This window comes from Ascidiella aspersa, chromosome 1, assembly GCF_963924565.1.
Source record: "Ascidiella aspersa chromosome 1, kaAscAspe10.2, whole genome shotgun sequence".
In the NCBI taxonomy this organism is placed as follows: domain Eukaryota; kingdom Metazoa; phylum Chordata; class Ascidiacea; order Phlebobranchia; family Ascidiidae; genus Ascidiella; species Ascidiella aspersa.
Window position 1 is genome coordinate 23,318,646 of NC_139447.1, and position 12,902 is coordinate 23,331,547.

A 12,902-nucleotide genomic window follows, 5' to 3' on the forward strand; every position below is an offset into this window, starting at 1 on the left:
AGTATTTATCGACGGAAACCATTTCAACTTCAGAAGTCATTGATGATGATTATACCAAATGTTTGAATCATGTCATTCCGACTTTCTCAGAACGCAGACCTGTTCATCTTAATTACGTTGTTCAGTTCATTAAAAACGACGTTATTTACTGGTATTACATATTTAATACGACATCGGCTACTGTTGCGTAAAAAACACTTTAATATATTAGACAAAAAAACGTTTTAGATAGGTTAAAACGAATATATAACAACCTAAATCTGTTTTTGACTAAACCACTTTCACAAAATATTTTGGGTATTAATTTTATTAGATTTTTTTATTACAAGACCCCAAAACAAGACCCATGGTGGGATAGTTTATAACAGTAGCGAACGCGTCAAACTGGTAAAAATATTGACACATTTTCATAAACTGTTTTGTTCAGTGACGACGACAGTATTGTTCCATGCTCCGTCTCTCATAACAACGACATTGAGTTTTCGTGGTACCTTCGTCTGCAAGCCATTACTAAACCACAATCCATAGTGTATATGCCAATAATGATATGCATGCAACAATTGAATATGCCAGGTAAGAGTAAATATAAATACAAACAGGAAGGTTTTGTCGAAGTAATGATTTTCGTGTAGTGTGATAAAAGTTTCTGAGCACGCAATGTGGAAAGTATAATAATGAACGTTTAATTAAGTTAAAATCATATCCCATAATTTCTAAATTAGAATTATAAACCCCAGTATGTATTTATACTATTCTATTGTGTATATCCAATGAATTACATTTGCAACAGTATTAAAACCGCTTTTTGCGATGGCTTTTTAAAGTGTAACACCATGCTTGGACCAATACTTGTACTTGAAGTTATTTCAGTTACACAAAGTTGGGGTGAGTGGTCGCAATGGGGCCATTGTCCGGCCTTATGTGGCAAAAAAGGCACCCAACTTCGACGAAGGCCTTGCTTAGCTGGAGCCCCAAACATACCAACTTGTATTGGACCCATTAATGAAATAAGAGTAAGATTTTTGTCCTGAAATATTGTAGTGTATCGAACATGTCGGCGTTTGTTCAAGCTTCAACATTTATCTTACTGTGAACAAATATTTTGTTATAGGAATGTCAGCCGACTTACTGTCCAACAGGCTGGGGAAAGTGGTCTTCGTGTTTCGGTCTTTGCAGCAGATCTTTTCGTATACGTAGAAAGGTGTGCTCGGAGAGAAATGTTATTGATCCAGTTTGTAGATTTCCTCCTTTCCAGAGGCAACAATGCAAGTCTGTCCTGTGTAAGTTGTGTCAGTTTATTCGTTGGTATATTAAGTCTCTAATTGTCCTATGAGCAATAAAAATCCTAAACCCTAATCAAAACCCTAATTTGTTAGTTGATATTAGTGCAGTGTTTTCCAAGTATTTCTTAAAATCGAAAACATCTCTTGCTATCTTAGGTATTAGAAACGGCACTCCAGTTTAGAATCACCGATTCAAAGGCTTTCTTTAAGATTTTTGGCATTGTTGTGCAAACATTGTCTCCCCTTCTGAATTTTACATAGCGTTAATTTAATTCTTCCAGGCGCCAATCGAGGCGGTTGGAGCAAGTGGTTATCCTGGAGTAGGTGCCTAGCGTCATCTTGCGGAACAAATGGTCAGCAACGAAGGAAGCGAATTTGTATGAAATCCAATCTAGTTGGAAGTCAATGGTGTTCGGGGCCAACAGTAGAACTCAAGGTATGTTGAACTTGCATTGGTGGTGTATATCGCATTATAAACAGATATATCCTTAAAACATGTGTTGTTAGAGCAGTGGTCGGAAAAATGTTGGCCGCTGAGCCATTTTTAGTAGGCCAGGGGCTCTTTTTATTATTTGATCCATTCATGTATATTTTGTGGCTGTATAATAACCTTCGGGTACATTCGTTGTACTATAAATGTTAAAAAAGCTGTGGCTAAGATTCATTATTTTGTCTCATTGTTGATCATGGCCAGCAGGCTATGGTCCCAAATTATAGTCAAGGTAAAATATATAAACACAATTTTAGCCATGTTCAAATATGTAAGCACAACAATTTTTCTTCGAGCGAAAAAAATTTAAACGTATCTTTTTATTAGGTATTTAAGTATAAAAAAGTAATCGCCCAACTGTACCTAAATCATATAGGCCACTTGTGAGGTATATTTTATGAACACACAATTTTCGCATTTTGACACTATATGGAAAACTAATATTAAGAATAAAATAAAATCGGAGTTGTAACTTAAAATGATAAACACACTTATATGTTTTATTATCCAAATGAAAATCTTCTCGGCAGTTATGCACCCGGCGCTGTGTCGACCTTCCTCGAAACGACCAGGAAAAAACCTCAAACAGAACATGAGCAATTCACAATTCGCATTTGTTTCAACGCTGAATAATGGAATGAAGCTTAGATGTGAAATAACCTTTGCTCTCAACGCCTAATGCCTGTCTGTATATATTTACTGCTGTTCAAAAGCAAAAAATTATATAACGAACTTTCGTTTTTTAAACGTACTTCAAAATATATAAATAAAAACGTTGCTGTTTGTGATTTCAACGTTGCTGTTTGTCATTTCAACGTTGCTGTTTACCACTAATTTATTTCCTGTAATTAAATATGCATCGTGAGAATAAATCTTATACATTTTTGTTGACTGAGTTACGCGATTTTAGCATAATGGAAATAGACTTACGTTCAGACTTTTAGATCAATTGCGTTACGTCACTGATGCCCGGCGGAAATTGTCTTTTAAGTTGCGGAAATCGTGAATGTAGAAACTTACGCAATCAGTCGGGCTAACGTCACACTTTGAATTTTATTCATGGCATTTTGCATTGTCATCTTTGGTGGATAAACATATATTTGTAAAGCCTTTAATATAAATATGGTCACTGACAAACATACACATTTAAGAAATGATTCGATTTTGGCTGCAAAATTAGAAGACAAATGGAAAATATTACTACGAACGGCTTACAGCACAGAGCAATAATTTACAAATAAATACAAACCCTAAAAAGGAAATGCCTGCCAAACAGCCACATTGTTTCCATTGCACTAAAGCTTCTGTGAAAATTCTTTTTAATATTATCCGTTCGAAAATATGGTTCCAAGCAGCATCTTGTTAAGTTTAGCTTTCATTTCCAGAATTTCGCCTAAGGCAGACTTTTTTGACGTCATGCACGTTTCAATCGTTGTACTATTGTGAACGTGTTGATCAAAGCGCCGACGTGGCAAAATTATCAAACAATCATAGCCTTTAATTTGTGTAAAACTCATGTAAAAAAAGCATTTAAACTTTGTCTTTAAAATTGTAGTCTAACAGCACAGACCGACACGGAATAAATGGACTACTTGCAAAGTAAAAAAATGACAACAACATGTTTGTAACTCAACAAAACTACGCGTTATAATTGTATCTAACGCAAGATATTTCAAAATTAAGATATTTAAATATCACTTTACAAACTAAAACTTTTTTGAAATTTTCGGAATCAAATTAACGCTATAATTAAAACATTTTCATTGCCCTGAAATGTTACGGAAGGGAAAGTATTGTATTACATTTCGTTAATCGCGATACTTTTGACCAAAAAATTAAACGAAAATACCAAAAATGTATATGTTTAAACAAGCTATAACAACGAAGTTGATATAGTATTTTCTAGAGTAAAAGATCACCGAAACCGGCGGGAAATCCAGTTCAAGATGTTTAAATCAGCACTACAAACAAATTACGGGTCGGTATCATAAATTAACATTGTTGAACTTCACATAGTATTAAATGAAACAAACCATAATTTCCGGAAATATTACCAAAAGTATTAAACAGATAAAGGTAAACTGCTTTAATTGGTAAAATCAGATGGCGAAAATTCCCACAACTGCGGGATTAGGAGTAAGCTTTACTTTCGATTTTACAAGAGTTTCGATGACCAATTTTCGATTGCTGTGGCACTCGCGATGAGAAATAGTATACTTAGTTTTGACAAGCATGTTTGGCTTGCGGCAAGTTTTGAAACAACTTTCTATTTAAGAGCGAACACACGAGTCCAACTTTAGTTTACAATAATTTTCCGACGTGGTTTGTTGTACGCCAAGCGTGTTTATTTAAAATAAGAAAACATGTTTGCTGTCAGGTTCGCCGTACTTTTGCTAACGGTAATACTATTGCAGTGCGCAACAGGTATGCATTTGTTTGCTTTATGTATGTTTCTTAAAATAACTGCTGTATAATGTTGTATTAAAAACATGACACCATCGGTTGAAAGGCAAATGTCTTAAACATAAAGTGTTTCGGACAATTACAGATACAAACTTCGTGTTAAGTAAAATATTTATTTACAGATTAAATATTTTCTTAAGCCTGCAAACCATTGCGTATTTATTGATTAAAAAATTGTTGTTTTCTAACAGCTTGTCATCAAAAATCGCGCAGGCGTCACAAGCGCTCAAACGATAATCCAGACTTCGTCAATGAAACAAATTATATGAGAAACTTTATGACCGGATGTGTCGAAAAAAAGGTAAATATTTTCCCTTATTCAAGTACGCGACTTACAACTCGATATGTTAAAATGGATTTTTATGGCAAGTCAACCCTCTTAATTCCAAAACTAATTTGATGGTTATGTGTAAAAGATTGTTTGTATTCGTAGATTGGAAGCGACGTTATTCAGTCTATGGAATCGGTCGTTGATTTTTCCGTTCTTGATTCCAAGTGGTTTGAAAAAAACGATCTCGAGCTTTGTTCGTAAGCACAAAGGGCCCTACTATATAACTGTAGTTTAATTTCCGAAATTCTTTAGGGTTGGGTTTGTTTTTACATCATTACCAAAAACAATTGTTGAAATATTTAGCAGCCCTTGGACCTTCTCATACATAAAAAATAGATTAACACCAGTAATCACTACACGGGTGTGTTTTTAATTTCTATGGCGAAATCATATTTTCAATATGTTTACATAGTGCTTTGCTTTTGTAGGTAACTACCAATAACATTTCGTTTTATTTAATTGTAGAAATTCTAATGGAAACGATACCAACGTTTGTTGGAAAAAGGCTTTAAATTCGTTTGTAAAGTCGAGTTCATTTCTTTTCAAACCAACCAAAGACTGCATCGACGAATACATGTTAGCTACAGGTTGGTGTGATTTATTTATTGTAAGCTTCACCGATTGCGCCAAATACTTCTTAAACAATAACCTGTTAAATGTAGTTTCTTTCGTTTTCAAATCAAATTTGTAATATTCGTGAAATGTTTAGAGCGATTCTTTCTGATATAGCAGTTAATGAATATCAAATTGATGTCCTATGACCCACTAAGGTTTTGTTCAAGTCGAACCTGCCACGGTTTAAAAATAACGGAAGTTGTATTTAAATTGTGTTCGTGTGCAATTTTTCACAGTCGGTGATCACAATTGCACTCGGGACGGTTGGACTCCTTTTTTCAACGTCGACAGTCCAGGAAGTGGAAGTGGCGACCACGAGCAACTAAATTATGTGCGACAATTATATCCGAAGAAAATCTGCCAGTACCCAAACGGACTGGAGGCCAGAAGCCTAACAAGCGGCAAAACACCCAGCGAGACAGGTCAATCCATAGACAGCAGCGTTAATCTGGGACTCATCTGCATCAACAACCAACAACGAGCATTGTGCGACGACTACATGGTGCGGTACTGCTGTCCGTTCGGTAGGCTCCTTGCTGCTGTTTATTTTGATAATTTATTTTCATTTTTTTGTAAACAAGCAGTAAGCTTCAATCGACAGGTAAAAAATAAAAATCGACGTGAAATAAAAAGTAAGCCTAAATCGACGTGTAACTGATTTGCGCCGTTCGATTCTGCGATTTACAGCAGATAGTTTGTCTGTTGGTTAATAAAGTCCTTTAAACAATATCCTATTTCAATATTTTGCAATGCTTTTTACCTTATATATTAAAGTTGCTTAAAAATTTTGATAAGATCCAGCATCGAAATGCCAAGATGGGGACTGGACGAAGTTTTACAACCTTGACAAACCTGGCGGAAATGGCGACTTTGAGCAGATACACTATATTAGAAGCAGGGACAAGAAAATGTGTCCCTTTCCGTCAGCTATGGAAGTAAGGATTGCCAACAACGAAGCTGATTATCTCTCAGCCGGTCAAAATGTTTCCGCTGACCTTTCACACGGTTTCTATTGTCAAAACCACAAGCAATTGGATGGACGTCTATGTCAAGACTATGAAGTCAGGTTCTGCTGTCCGAAGGGTACGCAAAGCAATTAATATCGTTTGACATGCAACCGTTTACGTAATATGGTTAGCAAACCAGCTATTTTGAGACATGTTGCTTATTTTGTGCTTACGTCAATCTAGGCCTCTACTGTATTAATAGAAAAGAATGTAAACTGAGTATCGTAGCCTGAGGATAGTTGACAAGTTCGGCCTGGAAATGTGATTTGTCCACTAAAATATCCTACAAGTCATAATTTATAAATAATTCAGACTAGCGATCTTACTTGTTATTCGCAGTTAAAAAGAGTGGTATAGTGCATAAGCGCCTCAAGGCCATAGAAACATCCTTTAATCTGGTGGTCAGACTTAATTATTGTCAAATATTTAAAATCTTCCGCGGTCATTTAAAAAAAGGATAAAGTGAGGTGAAATTTACAAGCATATCAATAGATTAATAGGCTTTCTGATAAATGTATGTAATAATTCCTTTTATTTAGCCATGTTAAAATATATTTTTTTAAATATTTTAAAAGTTTACCTCGGCAAATAAAATAATTAAGTCTGCCGATTTTCCACTCTGAACCGATTTTCACATTTAAACTAAACTTTGCAGTTGTACGTCCGTTTGCTTCTTACTCCCCGCTGCCAAACAAAGGGCCAGTCAAACGATCTGCTTCTGCAATGCCACCTTTATCCAATGGAACAGGAACTGCCAGTTACACAAACTGCTTCACAAATCTGGTTGATTTGCCCACCAACAGACCTCCACTTAATATGCAATCTGTTATTCAATTGGTCAGATTTCACTTGCTCTCTGAGGGAAGGTAAATAAGGGCGTTATTTAACGCTTTTTTTTAATTTTGTCATCAATTTATTAAGTAGCTTGTAAAAATGCCCTATATTTATTTGATCAATATAATTTAATTTTAACCAACTTTCTTTACTGTCTTTGTTCAGCCCTGACCAACAGTGGCAGGTTCGACTTGAACAAATGGTGCGTACCGACTCCCCCATTCAAGCAGCTATACAAGTGTGCAACGAGGAGGTGTACAACATTTCAAGTAGGTCTTAATGAGTAATTAATATTACTTGTGCAAAATAGGCAAACTAATAATATTTAATGAAAGACACATACACATATGTGTTTAATAACAACTGTGATCTAGCCCCTCGGAAGCTGCTTTATGACCAACGATTACGGCTTCCGTATCAATAGTACACCGAAAAGCCATCGCAGACTCGCCGAATCTGTCGATCTATGATGCAAGCAGAGCAAGCCGGAAAAACAACTGGCCTGCAGTGAGGTTCGAACTCACGAAGCCGGGACCGTCGCTCTACCAACTGAGCTATGCAGGCTCAGAGAGGAGCTAGTCGAGAAACAACCATACGAAATAATAACAGTTGTTATTAAACACATATGTGTGTGTGTCTTTCATTGATTGATACGGACTGATGATCCCCCAATGTGAAGTTGATTATACTAACAGAATGTGCAAGTATTGGCGGAACCTCACTGCAGGCCAGTTGTTTTTCTGGCTTGCTCTGTTTGCATCATAGATCGACAGACTCGGCGAGTCTGCGATGGCTTTTCGGTGTAATAATATTTAAGTGTGTTTGGATGTCAAAATTTGGGTGTTTTTTTACTCTGAACAAATTAAAAGTTAGTTTCAATATGTCCGTTGCATGTCCCCAAGCCTTTTCAAATTTTTTAAAGCATTATCGGTACGTATATAATTTATTAAGAGGTCATTTTGTTTTATATACGTAAACAAAATAACTTCCTAAACCAGTTGCCACAGCTATGGACCCTCCATCATTTCGTAAAACATACTACCATGCAGGTAATGGGTGGTCTGCTTGGAATACTTGGGGCAACTGTCCATCTAGATGTGGAGAGTCGGGATACCAATTAAGAAGGCGTCAATGCATTAACGGCCAGGCGGGAATTGGAATTTGTCCTGGTCCACTGGAGGAGACAAGGGTAAGCAAACTTTCCAGTCGTGTTGTATACCAGATGTTCAACAATGTGTAAATTCCTGCATATACGTAGGCCTATTCCAGATTGTAGCGAACGTTTTATGCAAATTACTTTGCCTTTAATTGAAAATTGTTCATAAAGTATATACCTCTTTCCAAAGCGTGAGTTGATAAACGTGCATATTTATCAAGCTTTGCCAACCGAGACTTTGTTGGGGTCCATGGTCAGCCTGCAGCGCCACGTGTGGTAGGAATATTCAACGTACCAGAAGGCTGGTCTGCACGAAGAACTTTCAGCATGAATCAGCGTGTAGGAACATGAGGCAAACAGAAACGGGGAGCTGTACTCTTATGCCATGTAAGATTTTCATATTAGGCGTGATATGAGGTCATCATGCACTTTTTCGGATTGTCGTGATATTGTTTTACAATTTTATACATTAGGCAACATCGATAAATATCAAGCTGAAGTTTAAGTACATTTTAGGGTAAAAATAGCAATACGCCATATCCTAGCTTTTTCGTTATTGTATTGCTTGGTCGCATACCTAGTTTTGACGTTTACATTTTGTTATTCAGGCAATGGTTGGTCAGAATGGGCGCAGTGGTCATCGTGCGGCTCCCAGTGCGGCCAACAAATGGACAGAAGAAGGACAAGGTTCTGCACATACGGCCAAGCTGGTGTTTTACCATGTCTGGGAAACACTGAGGAAACAGAGGTACCCTATACCAGCGTACGACTAAATTCTAATTTATGGTCGTCGTCAAACATGCAAATAAAACTTTATAGCCATGCAAAGTATCTGTGCCAAAATGTAGCGAATGGAAGGCATGGACCCATTGTTCAGCAACATGTGGAAAGTTAACCAGGTCCAGGACTAGAGAGTGCAAACCGTCGTCTTGCCAACCAGTATCGAGTCAGACTGGAGATTGCCCTGATTTAAAGCCTTGTAAAACAGGTAATGTTCTAACCCAGTGGTTCTCAACCGGGGTGCCGCGGCACCCTGGGGTGCCATTTCTAATGCTCAAGGTGACCGAGAGATATTTGAGAATCTCTAGAACTAAACTCTTAGAACTTTTTCGTAAAGATTATAGTGGAATAAATTCAATTATATCTTCCTACGTTGTATAGAGTTGATGTGTGTTGTTCCAGTTCCGTTTATTGTGACATACTAGTGAATTACCTACGGAACAATATTGTACGGATGCCGCAATCTATTTGGTATATAGGAGGGGTGCCGCTAGCTATAAAAGGCTGAGAACCACTGTTCTAACCTAACAATAATTAGTTGATTAACATCACAAATATCATCAACTTAAGTAGGCCTACTGTATTTATTACAAAACATGTAGTCACAACATGTTAATAATATTACAAACTTGTTCATACTAGAGTCGAACGTTTCGATTAGGTAGGTTTTAAATTTGGCAAATATATTTAAGCCTATATAACATATTTTTGCGGTTTAACGTTTAAAGCTGTCTCCGGGCGTTGGTCTCAGTGGTCACAGTGGGGCTACTGTCCACTGCAATGCGGACTGGTAACCAAACAACGAAGACGTCGCTATTGCATGACGGGTGGCCATCCGCCATGCAAAGGCAGCCATGAGGAAATAAGAGTAAGTTGCAATTATTAAAATTTACCAGATTTTTATTTTAAACTAACTCGAAAAAGCTGAGTCTGACATACTCTCACTTCGAACCGCATTTCATACAGTATTTAACCAGGCTTTTTTATATAAAACAATAACCTAATTAAGACTATCAACGTTAAAAAAACTGTGTTGGATATGCCTGCTTAATTAGAACCGAGAAAAAAAATGGCCACATGATAGGCTACCGCATATCAGTTCGCGCAACCGGTTTGCCGTGGTATACTGGTACGGTGAGACCTTGCTAGATGTACCGCCGCGGTTCCTTCTAATTATTACACGGTATACTGTTTAATATATTTTCAAAAATGTTTAATAAAAAAGTGCGTCCCAAATTTGAGTTTTGGACATCTCGTGAACTACATGTAAACACTGACAACTAGTATGTAATGAGTTGTTTAAATTTATTTATTAATTCTTATAAAACAGTTTAAATTTGTCATATGAATTGTTAGGAACCACGTTAGAAAGTTGCGTCATTGAACCATTAATCTTCGAAACACCTATTCGAGCGGACTCGTGTGCAAAATGTATAGAAATAAAGTCTTAAAATTGCGTTAGTTTGGTTATAAATGATAAAAATTTTATTTATAAAGATATGTGATGGAATAATCACATAAAAGAGATTCACACATTGCTTTACATACCGGCATTTTTGTAGAATTTAATAAAAACTACTGGTATTACTTCAAAATCTTAATTGCGTTTAATCAATTAAAATCGTAATTTCTGAAAATAGGAATAAACTCTTATACCAAAGTAGAATCCCGGGGTCACCTGTGATGCTTGAAACTCATGCAATAATTACAGAAAAAGTAAAATGTAATTTTAGAGATTTATGTCTTTGTAATTTCATTAAAAATCCTCAGTGTACTCTAATACGTCATCGTAAGAGTTAACTGAGGCATGATAAGATAGTGGATTAGAAAACGTTAACAAGTTTGCGACTTCTGCGTTTAACCGTAAAACGTATATCTTCGCTTTTGGCTCCCGAGTAAATGCGCCTATGCGTCATCTACGACTGTACGTATATAGAATATACGGTCGTATATGTGTATTGAATGTAAAGCAGGGTTTCTGACTGTTGGGTTACTGGGTTGCTGATACGTAAGCCTGCAAGGTTTAATAACAGATTTCGGCTAAATTTCATTAAATAAACATGTTATCCTGTATTCTTATACTTGCGATTTTAACACTGGGGCTTTATTAACTATATTTCAATTTAATTACCAATTTTAACAGAACTGCAAGCAAAGTGGCGCTTGTTGGACACAGTGGAGCGCGTTCTCAACATGCTTAGGATGTGGGTCTTCCATGATCTCTAGAAGCAGGATATGCGTGAACGGCACTCCAGGCATAAACGGCTGTTGGGGGCGCGCCAAAGATGAGAGGCCGTGTTATACTGAATGTTGAACAACTGGACGATAATGTTCACTCTTTATTTACGCCACTTACCTTTATTATTCGCAATACTGTTCAAGTAAATAGTAGCGTTTATTGTTCCCTTAACAAATCAAAATGTTTTATCGCTTATAAGTCAGGATCTGTTCCAACACAGTTTATAAACTGCTGTAATGAATTAATAAATAATGACAAGCACTTGACGAATAACCAATATACATTTTGATCTTTGTTCAGTTGGATGTGATGTGCATTCAAAATCTGGTAGCCACGCCTGCTAGTTCGGTACAATTGCCAACTAATTGAATAGATGTCGGCCATATAGAATCACTCTACAGAAAGTTTTTATAATGCACTTGTTATATCGTTGGAATACTAGTTTGTCTTGTGTTGTATTGAATCTATAATAAAAAATGTAATTTATCCCCATTCATGGTGGATTTTCCCCATTTCATGATGGATTGCCCAGGGCTAGAGTAGAATAATGTTCTTAGCGAAGCGCATGCAAATTATCGTGGAAGTCACAAAGTTACGTCATAAACTCTAATGATTTTAGGCGTAGGCCTACCCGACCTGAAACCATCCGGACACAAACGCTAACCCCAACCCTAACATAAAAAAGATGCAATGCAATTTTATGAACGCTGGGCTACAATTTCAAATTAGGGCTATGCTAAGCGATATGTATATAACCTATAGCGATTCAGGCACATTGTCGCTTTCTAACTACATTGGATACATTTCTGTTCATATATATGTATATCCTTGTCATACCATATAATAGTGTGTATGTTTTTCTAAATGAGCGCAGGGGTTCTTAACCTTTTTTGTATGTTTTACCCTTTTAACAAAGATGAATATCAGATTTACACCAATATATAAAATGGTGCTCATTTATTAAAAAAATGAACAAATTACATCAGTTATATTCAGTGCGACGGCGCCGTTGCTTTTTGGAAACGAGATGTTCATGCCTGGTTAAGTAGTACATAATGCACAACGAATATCAGATTTAACATGTTAAGTCGGTTTCGTGCTTTAGATTTGATAGTAAGCAATGCAGAGAAGCCGATTCCCATAGGTAAGTTGAATAAAACGGAACCAGAAAATTCAGAGCTTGAGTACCTTGGATTTTACCCTAAAACAAGGAAATTTACCCTAGGTTAAGAAAGGCTGGACAGTGCGTTAAAAGTAGCATATAGTTCTAATAAACCAATGATTGGACAATATTGATAAATTCTTCTCATATTTCGATGTGCCTCTTGTCTCCTTGATATGTTATCTATACGAATTAAACAATAACGACCTACAATGCTTTTGTTTTAACTATTTGTAGCAAAGAAACGTTTAACGATGAAAGAATTCATGCAGAAAAACACCCAACAAAAAACCTACCCAAAATTAAGAACCTATTCAAGTATGTGTATTTCATTCATTGCAGTGTAAACTTTTAGCATGTTGGGTAAATACTCTTTTGAGTATTTCATTTTCAAAATTACACTTTTTTGTGGTAAAACTCAAAAAGAAACCAATAGTTCGAAAAAGATGTAAAACAACTTTATTCAAAAACACAGAACACTGCAGTTACGCCAAAAGTGGCATTATTCGTTCTGCCAAAAACTTATTCAAAAATAAACTTCT

General features: G+C 36.3%; 1 protein-coding gene across 1 annotated transcript; it reads left to right on the forward strand.

The window, feature by feature from the left end:
• The first annotated feature begins 4,136 nt into the window (after positions 1 to 4,136).
• Positions 4,137 to 11,273, forward strand: LOC146168350 (uncharacterized). Its single transcript, XM_083386256.1, has 14 exons — positions 4,137 to 4,150; positions 4,450 to 4,537; positions 4,670 to 4,764; positions 5,033 to 5,154; positions 5,419 to 5,706; positions 5,978 to 6,265; positions 6,845 to 7,055; positions 7,189 to 7,292; positions 8,073 to 8,212; positions 8,401 to 8,566; positions 8,788 to 8,927; positions 8,999 to 9,167; positions 9,688 to 9,827; positions 11,103 to 11,273. The coding sequence occupies exons 1-14, from the start codon at positions 4,137 to 4,139 to the stop codon at positions 11,271 to 11,273; spliced, it is 2,136 nt and encodes a 711-aa protein (XP_083242382.1).
• Positions 11,274 to 12,902: the final 1,629 nt, after the last annotated feature.